A 10283-nucleotide genomic window follows, 5' to 3' on the forward strand; every position below is an offset into this window, starting at 1 on the left:
AAGAAAACAAAACTCACACCACAAGAACCTTCAATGATATCGAAGATAGAGCTGAAGACAAAGACAAGCAGTTCGTGATCTGATGCAGTTTTAGTGATAACAAGTCTGTCTACAAATGTGTGAAGTCTACTCAAGATTCAGCATACACTGAAGAAAACTTCGAGTTATTCTGGTGTCAGCGATCAAATGAATCTTGTTGATCAAGATTAGTTTTTGTCTTATCCTCCTACACATAAAGGACAACCCATACCTCTCAAAGTAAAGCACTCGTACGGAGTCACCCTATAGTCTCCGAACGTGCTTACCTACTTTGTGAAAGACCACTGTTTATATACAGCCAAAAGCCTGTATATCTGAAGACAAGACAAGCTCACCTCTAGAAGCTTGTCACGTGCCTTGTACTATCTGACTTGCATTTAATGCAATTGGTATAAATAGCTGAGAAGTCCCTCCTTTTCAAACAGTCTTCAAGATCTCAATATACTCAAGAAGAGACACCCTCACAAGTACAGACTTCTTAACCTTGTGAAGTTACATTTACTTCAAGTGAAGAACACCAACTAAGCTCTTCCATTAGCGAAGTTATTGCTTCTTCTTTTAGTAAGTCTTTTCTTTCGTGCTTTATGTATCTTGTGTGTTCCTTATATTGTTTTAGATAAGTTATATATCTTCTCTTATTCTGCAATCAGTATGTAAATTCTGTATTGATTTTTTTTATCAATAAAGGATTTTAAAAAGTGAAAAATATTGTGTTTGTATTCATCCCCTCCCCCTACAAATTGTTACCTTTAAACTCTTGTAGATCCGTCTAGGACCAACAAGTTTGGATAATAGGGATAATACGTTTTTTCAATTTGCTCCTCGAGCAACTTGAGTCGTCAAGAGACGAGGTCCTTGAGGGTTTGAGTGGATTTGGCATAGGGGTTGACATTATGGGTGGAGTTACTCCTGAAATCTGGACTTTAAGGCCTCCAGTGTCATGTACGGCTTGACGGTGAGATGACTAAATGTCATCATTGGCGTGTGCAGTTAATAAATTAAAGTGGAAAAAGGAGGTATCGGCGTTGATGGCAATGTCATAGGTGTTAAGAACCGTGGAAAAGGCCATAAACGGAGGTAAAGGTGGAGGGGTAATTCGGTAGTTGAGGTTGTCATCCCGGATACTAGTTCTTGAAAAGGAAATCCAATATATGACGGCATGCCAGTAGAAATTGAGGTAGGAGTTCCAAATTAGCAACAAATGAAGAAACTCCATATAAAACTAGGGAAGAGATAGCATGAACATTTAATCTAATAATCTCAACTCGTCGGCACGATTACAATCAGGGGAAATAGAGAGAATTACACACAATGAATCAATCGACTCTCATAAGCTTACTTTGTGTGTGTGTGTAATTCCTATCTCATACATGATAAAATGGCCCAAGACACCTATTTACAGTATCAAATTAGGGCCCAATTACAAATATTAAGTTCAAGCTCATGTAAACAACTAAAGCTCAAAATACAAGATACTTTATACAATTTTCATGTAAATTGGGAGCTAATTAGATCTAACAGGAGGTCTAGTCTCAAACGAACTAGTTACGCATGTGATCGCATTTGTGGATTGTCCTAACCCTTTCATTTTGATCAGTCAACCAAGTGATTTCTTGTTTCGCCAAAATGTTTATACCAAAAATCACTAAATATAATTTAAGGTTTGTTTGTAGAGATTTTACAATTAATGATCAATCACTTTGAAATAAACACTGGAAAACAGATAAATAATAACAAAAGAGACGAGAACTGATGATGCGGAAAAAACCTTAAATGAGGGAAAAATCGTCAATGCACTATGGAGGTCAATCAGGGACGTTGTCCTTGGAAACAGTTACAATGAAATTGACATGTCGGTCGTAGAAAATAAGAACATGTTTTTTTAGTATTTCTCTATGTGTATAGATTCCGAGGATTTTGGCCCTGTTTATTGAGAGCTTCTGACCTTTTATAGGTGATTCACTGGAGTGATCTAACAGTCGACTTCTAATGTGATTAAATGGGGATAACGGTTGGTCTTGCATGTCTTGAATCTTTGCCTTTTGTTATGATCTCCATTGTTAATGCCTAGTTCCGACCATCAATCCTGCAATAAAGCCCATATATAACTGATGTCGTAATTAATATGCAGCAACATGTGTCGCTAGTGTGATAAATAGAGGGTAATTGAGATTGTGGAAGAATAATCCTCAACCAATGGTACGATCATAGATAACTGCGATCATAGGTAACAAGGTCGTTGGTTCTCATGAATTTAAGTTACGCACGTCATGGTCGTGGATAATATCCTCGACAGTTGAGGGTGTGAATTTTTACCAAAACAATAATACCAAGGAGGGAAGATGACATATATAGCAAATTACATATTTGGCCCCTGTGATAAAATAAAGAATATGACTAAAATGATTTAAATGCCCTCTTAATTAACCAACTTAATAAAAAAATAACGAAGTTTGAAACAGGGACCCATTGAATTATAAATTACTAACCATAGTTATGTAATCTATAATTATTTCAAAAGAGTGACTTGATATGTTATGACATATAAACCACGTGGACGAAATAAAAATTATTTTTATTATTATTTGGTTGATTTACGATAATAATATAATAAAAGAAGTTAGAAAGGAAAAAAACGAAAAAGAAATTTATAGTTTTACTTAAATAGTGATTTGTTCCTACAAAAGGTTTCTAGTTGACTATATTAACTTAAGAAACCTTCAATATTATGAAATTAAAAACCAGTTTTAAAAATAAAATCCATAATTTAAACAACCAACATGGGCCACCCATGTAATTTACTCTTAAATAATCTTTCGCTTTCACACCCCAAAAAAAAGAGAGAGGTTCTTGGACATGGAAATATCAAAAGTAGAATTCAAGTCGTCTAAACCAAGGTTCTGATTTATAATTATATGTCATGTTTTGTTTTAGATACATAACAGCTTCTTCAATAAAACAAAACTTGTCATATAATTATAAATCACAAGCTTTGTTTATAAAAATAACTTATTGACTTATTTTGGTATCGTACCGACGTACCGTAATAAACACTTTTTGAGTGTTCGAATAAACAAATTATATTAATGTCAAATCGGTAACAATCAGTTTTTGAAAAAGTTAAACCCTTATGACTTCTAATAAGTAGACAAGTGCTTTTGTAGAAAAACATAAATTATTTCTCAAACACCCCCATAAAAATAAATCATACTCAACTTTTGACGCATTTTATTTTAGAATGGCTTTCCCCAACACAAAAATGCATCAAAATAACTTGAGGTTTGATGTGACAATTAAGTAATGTTGTTTGGAGACGATTCATGTGAAGATATATAGATATAAACTCCATAGATGGCCCAAGTCAAATGCAACATTAATGTTATGTAGCATTTTTCTTTCCATTAAACCCAGTTTACAACCAAAAAATAACAGTACCCTCTATTTCAAGGTGAGAAAACCATGGCAATAAAATAAATCTAGCATCTACCCTCCCTATACCAGACAAGTAGTCTCCAACAAAAACAAACATACATTCCAATCTTCTTCACTCGTTGCGAATGGAGCAATATTTCTCCCACAGCGACTGTGATTTCGCTATTTCAGCCATCAGATTCTTGAACTTATGGCTGCAATCTCCTCCACTGCAAACTCACCAATCGGTTAATAGTCGGGATGTTAGAAAGCTTGAATTAATTGTTATAAAAAACAAACCAGATAGACCAAGTAAATCCCACTTGATTGACCTCTATTTTAAAAGTTTTCAAATAAAAATAGGTGAATTCCATCATACCCACTCCTATAGTCTTCATTTTGAAATTCCATTGCAGAAAGAATCAGGTCTCAGGTTTGAGTCCTACTAAGGTGCTACAAATTCCTCTGGACCACTGTTGCTGATCGAACAAGCTACTTTTTGCACCCAGCCATGTAGAATGAACATTTTGCATGGACAGGCACTAATCACCTGCCCCAAAATCCATGTCCAACCAATCAACTCCTCACACATCATTACTTTATTTAATTCATCTTTTTTTATAATCTATCTTTAATAAAGTGATGATGTGCCAGAGGTTGATTGGTGGACAAGTAGGGGACATGGAGTTGAGGTACCGGTGGTTTGTATATTTGTATTCCCCAGTTGACCAGTTAGGTTAAAATGTCAAATACCAAGGCTTTTGAATATATATATAGAAGAGAGAGAGGGGGGGAGAGTTAAAGGTCACACCTGATGCGATTTAAAGATGCAACAGCTCTAAGTGCACTCCGAATCATGTCTTCATTGCGATCAACTTCTTGCTTTACAGCATCTTGTTTCGGCTTGAAGTTAACAGTTTTCTGGAGAGGGTCCACCAATGAATCTAAAACTGTAATGGTTAAAACATCCATGTTAGCTACCATCCAAAGTGTCTACATGTCCAAACAATAATAATTTAAAAAGAAAAAGAAAAAAAGATGCACTAACCTGCTAAGACAGCCGAAGGACACTTATCGGCAAGTTTTGAAAGGATAAGATGGCAAGGCATCTTAACATCATAATGATCTGACGAATTAAATAATGCAGTTTTAGAAATAATGGGCTATATAAATGTCCATAATGAAAACTGGAATTTTAAAAAAGTGTAATTATTACACTTCTATTAATTAAATGACAGCTTTACCCTTACAAATGAAGTAATGAATTTATCCATCTCATTATTAAGGTTAGAGTTGGGAAGTAGAAACTTATTTTTTAAAAGTGGACATGACGAACTAAAATAGAAATGTGAACACTTATTAGGCATAGAGAGATTAAAAATAATTCTCGAGTAAGATTGTGAAAAGATATTGGCTCAGATGAACAAAAATCCAATAATTGAACTACTAGGAATCATCATGAACTTACCATCAAGACCAGATTTTAGGTAAGGCACAATGAAAGATGAAGGGTTCAACTGATCAAGGCAATTATCAAGCAATGTATCTACACATTCAAAAGCTGCTTTCCTCAACTCAAGACCATCGTCAACTGTATGCTTAAAAGGACCAAGATCGACCGTTCTAATCAGTTCTTTCTGCACAAAAATATTGAAGTTAATACATGTATTCACCATTAAAGTATTCAATGAAGAAATGAACAAGAAACAGCTTCACATATAACTTCACATCTCCTCCGAAGATTTCCATTTTGTGAATACTGGGCATGGTGCAAAGGGGAAAAATAAATGTCTCAAAAAGTTTCTAGAGAACACACTTGTAGCAGATAGTTCAGGTATTTCAAGTCCTTACCAAATTCAATTGTACATTTTCTTCCTGGAAGTCTAGGAATCAAACCAAGTAAAATCTTTCTTATTTGCTTCCAAGTCCGATAATAACATTAACAAAACCCGAAATTTGCCTACATATCCTCCAGGAAACAGATGTTCCTCAGATGTAGTGGAGCTATGCTTAATTTTCTTGTCCGTTGTCTATGGACCCAACTAAAGCAAAACAAGCATTCCTTATAGATGGAGTTTCAGGCAAGTTATCAATCAGTGTCAAAAAGATTCAGTACATCTTATAATAATCTTTCAAGATAATTCCAGGAAAGCTCGTTTCATTAGTCCTTATCTAGTCTTTTCCTTTAAAATAAAGAGGATCATAAGATATGTTCCCATATTCCTCCGTTGGAATCAAATTGTGGGACTCTACATCCTAACTTATGGCTAAAACAATTGGAATTGAAGTTGCTTCCTACTGCTTCAAGTTTAACTCTTCTTTGTCCAAAACAAAGAGTATATCAGGTGCCAAGGAGATTCATCTGATTCTAAACCTCTTATGAGAGCTGCATTAATGTGTTATATATGGACTAGCAACCATCGGTTTCTATTTTGACCTCAAAAAACCTTACTGGTGTGAAAACTATAGTCCACGAAGACCTTCACATAGTAACTACTTCAGACATGCATACCCTTATGGCTCAAAGAATCAAATCTAGTAATTACCAACGAATATATTCGCTTTCCAACTTACTAAGTTTATGTTGGAAGGTATATATGTATAGATAGAACCCCATTTTATATGTTGTTCTTGTATCTTTAGTACCTCCAGTGGCTCCTATCCCTGTCATGTTCCGTGGATCATTTATAAGTGTTATTCAAGCTCTTACTTTAGCAACTTTAGCAACTTTAGCCGCAGCTTATACCATTGACTAGTTTTCTAAGTACTCTTTTTTTAGATTAATCTAGGTCAATGTGTGCATGGCTAAAAGAAATTGACTTAGGGAATGAAAATATACAACTGCACTATTACATGATCTAGAGTATTAGAAAACATGATAATAGAATAGATAACTGAAAAGAAAAAAGGAAAGAGATCTCAAAGATCTTTTTCCTAAAATTACCGTTCAGTCCATTTATATAATAGTCATGCCTTCCCTTTAATGAATATTCAGTTTATATTGGTCATTGAATTCCTCGGCTCAAGAAAAAATGATTTGAAGTTTTGTCTATGCATAAAATTATAATAAATAGCAAAAGAATACGTAAAATTAGTTAGCCTACAATTTAACCCATATTTATTTAGTGACCTTCCTGAAAATAATAAATCCTTTGTACTCGTAAATCAAGTTGGATAATTCTCAAATATCTAAAAAAAATCTTTAAGATATTTTTTACATGAGAAATACAATGGGGTTAAGACTAAAGAATCCTCATCTTTCTTTAGGTGATCACATGAAGTCTTCAATCAACAAAAATATGCCCATCAATACATACTCTCTCCATGCCATGAAATTTGCAACACTTTCTTCTTGGGAAGTCCTATGGCAATTGCAACATTTCCTCTTGCCATTAGTTTTGAATCATTACTTGGTTGTCCATTGTCGTCATTACAAAAAACTGATGATGTTGATTTGGTTCCACAAGACTCCCCCATTTTTGTCATTATTGAAAGGTATTCAAGATATTTGATTAACAGTTGTGAATTGAACTGTGCCCAGTCAAACATTGCATTTGTATTCAGACATGGTATCAAACTTCTACATATTTTTCACAACAGCTTCATAGTATCAGTGTATGAATCTTCATTACAAATTTGTAAGTTCATTATTTGATAATAACATCAGCAGTCCCACCCATTTTACTGACAGGGGGCGTTAATGTTCCCTCCATCCCATTTCATATATCCAAAATGCCTTTGTTTGTACCTCACTATATTACTTTGCATTCATAAATTAACTGATTTGCTTTCATTAATTACAAGGGTGCTATCGCAGGTCAAAGGCAAATATAACAATTACCTTAATTACTGTCTGATCATAAAGAAGTGGTAAAAGCTCCGGAAGAAGACTTTTGATGAGGTTTGGCTTGTTGTGGCCAGCTATACTTAAAGCCAAAACAGCTGCTCGCCTAACATGCTGCCCAAGTATATCAGAATTCAATGATCAATGCTAAGAAGGATATAATATAATAATTATTCATCAATGTTAGACCAAAAATACAAGTATTTTCATTTAAAACTCTAAAATCCTTGGAGCATTGTCTTGTTAAACTCACCCGATCCTGATCCTTGATAAGCATAAGAAACGAGGAAATCTCCGGGTACAGGACTGAATCGATCTTCTCTGGTCGTTCAACTATAGAATACTTCACAGCAACAACAACTGTTGCTCTGGTGAATGCAGCAGGACTAGTTGTTCGCTCCTACAGGAGCATATACATTTGATCATGAACTTCAACACAAATACATGAAAAGTAGCATTGCGTCTAGCTTAACCAACAAAACATTATAGTTAGTTGATAACATACCTTGAGAGCAGGAACAAGTTTTGAAGGCTTAATCAGAGCAATCTTTCCCAGACACTCTGCTACCACATTTCGGACACCCTCTTCCTCACTTTCGCAGTGGTTGAATAGCAAGTTGAGTATCTTTTCAACACTAGAATCTTGAAATTCTGCTTTATCAACAGATTGTCTCACAATAACCTATAAAGTAAATTTTTTAGTTAAAGTTATGGTTTACATAATCCCTATTTTGTTTCAAAGTAGTTATTTTTGCTAGTGTACGGGTTTGTCAATCTGAATTGGAATTTTTAAATAAATCTAGACTAGCAGATACCTCTTTCAAAGAATGGAGCAACAGATACTGCTTTTTCTGCTGGTTATCGATCTGGTTCAAGATAAATGGCAAGTACTTGGGAAGATTTCCAACAGCAATATTGCCAAGTGCATAAGAGGCCGCTGATTTTATCTCTTCAAAGGGAGATTGAAAGGATTCAATAACTATGTTCTCTATGTGTGCATGAGAGCTCAAATCTTTTCTTCTACCAATTTCACCCAAACATAGCAAGGCAAGGTGTTGTTTGGCCTACAAAAAGAATAAAAAGTCTTGAGAAATGGCATTGCCAGAAAAAATGCAAAATGCAAAAGCTAGAGAAGTCCATAAACCTGCCAAGTAGGATTGTCAGAAAGATATAAAAATGCAAAATCTGTATAGAAGAAAATTTCTGATCACATTTTGGATTGCCAGATCTGATAAATTCTCGTATAAATTAAAAGATGAAATCTTTTGCCTTAGCCAAGAAAATGACAAAAAGGAATCATCCTCTAAACTAGTAAAAAAGTGCATGAAACAATTTGGTACTTTCCATTTTTGAGTGCTTTTTTTATTTAATCCACTATTTGTAGTTCTATTATTTTATATATTGGATTGTAAACAATATATTGACAGCGAGCCTAATTATATACAGATGAGTCTGTTATGTATTTGGATTTGGATGGAAAGTTCTCAAACCAACAACTAAAAGACCTGATTCCCTCCTATCCAATCAAATAGATCACAGAGTGCTAGAAGAAAGATATTAAGGGGTTAAATATTCATACACCGTAAAGACCTATAAATGTGGTGCATGACTTTCCGTTCATTATTGTATATATGTTCATCTTAAATAATGTATATAGGTGAAACATGACATGAGTCATTTCTTTTAACATAAATTGCATAAAGAGATTGGCACAAATGAATTTAAAACAAGAAAGTGATGCAAGAACATCTTAACAACCAGAAAATTATTCACAAATGTGACTTTGAGCAAGGATGATGATAGGTTCTTGCTTCTGACAACTAACATCCTGAAAAGAATATGACACCACAAATAACTGTAACCCTCATAGCATCAAATTGATAGGGTCATGTAGAAACAAGGTTCAAGTCTCCTGGTCTGTTAGGATGCCTCAGCTGCAATGGCAAGCCTTTCCTCGTTTGAATCTCACTCATAATTTTAAGGCTATGCCATCCAATCATGATCTTATAATAAGAACAAGAGATCTTTCTCGACCAATCCCCATTAGCTGTCCGCTGTCAGGTTGGACAGTAAAGGGTCGAAGAGGGGCAATCATAGATGTTTTCAGCAGTTATCCGCTCCGCAGTTGGCTACCTAGAGTTTACCATGGACACGATAATTGGTAGCAAAATCTCATATCCAGCGACGGTTCCATCAGATATCTTACAACTAGGATCCCTCTTTTTTCTCAATCCAGTTCCTCCGCCACTTTTCCCCTCCCAAGGGCAGGTTCTTACGAGTTACTCACCCTTCCGCATGAACACTGGCAGCATAAGAGTACTCCTGTAAACATATCCCGTGGAGACGGAGTGAGGCATGTAGATCCGAGGATTAGAGCATGTGGCTACGAAACACAAGTGAGCCTCCTATTAGGCCTACGCATATTTGGACAACAAACAACCATGCCATCCATACGCTTGTACCTAAGCCGAATGCACATATTTCAAGCATAATGAAATATGTTCAATGTGTTACACCATATCTAAGATCATCATCTTGTTTTTTTCTGTAAGTAATGCCACCTGCTTCAATCTAATCAAAATAATTGAAATGCCACTCCACATTCAGAACCCCTTACGAAATAAAATTCCAATTAAGTGTATGATGACAGAATGTCATAAAAGTACCATTCACAATTACATGAATCCATAATCTACAAAAAAAATTGTAGACATACTTGAATTGTGAATGGACGTGTAAACATAAGCAAAGAGAAGTATAGTTTTATTAGCCATCAACACAACCATAATGTCCTAGCACAGATTTCAGATAAAATATAAAATAGTGACTCTAGATGGCAGAGTTGTATATAGTTTGCAACAGAGTATAAAGAATGCCAAGTATAAGTTCTAAAAAGTGCACAGTAATCACCCCCAGGAAACAAAGAGGAGCTCAATAATCTGGGCGTATAAAATATCATAGAACCTCCTCTTCTACTGATCAGCTCAAA

At 35.0% G+C, this 10283-nt stretch overlaps 1 protein-coding gene across 5 annotated transcripts in view; it reads right to left on the reverse strand.

The window, feature by feature from the left end:
* Positions 1 to 3406: 3406 nt before the first annotated feature.
* LOC112506944 (cullin-associated NEDD8-dissociated protein 1) overlaps positions 3407 to 10283 on the reverse strand; it is a 29500-nt gene continuing 22623 nt past the window's right edge. For all 5 annotated transcript variants that reach the window (XM_025111286.1, XM_025111284.1, XM_025111285.1 and 2 more), the window contains 8 exons: positions 8110 to 8358; positions 7800 to 7976; positions 7548 to 7694; positions 7292 to 7408; positions 4919 to 5087; positions 4499 to 4576; positions 4262 to 4400; positions 3407 to 3680 (listed from right to left, as the gene is read on the reverse strand). In XM_025111286.1, coding sequence (XP_024967054.1) covers positions 3584 to 3680; positions 4262 to 4400; positions 4499 to 4576; positions 4919 to 5087; positions 7292 to 7408; positions 7548 to 7694; positions 7800 to 7976; positions 8110 to 8358 — 1173 coding nt within the window. In that variant the 3' untranslated portion in view covers positions 3407 to 3583. The remainder of the gene's footprint in view (positions 3681 to 4261; positions 4401 to 4498; positions 4577 to 4918; positions 5088 to 7291; positions 7409 to 7547; positions 7695 to 7799; positions 7977 to 8109; positions 8359 to 10283) is intronic.

The sequence above is a fragment of the Cynara cardunculus genome (genome assembly GCF_001531365.2).
Source record: "Cynara cardunculus var. scolymus isolate 2C chromosome LG 2, CcrdV1, whole genome shotgun sequence".
In the NCBI taxonomy this organism is placed as follows: Eukaryota; Viridiplantae; Streptophyta; class Magnoliopsida; order Asterales; family Asteraceae; genus Cynara; species Cynara cardunculus.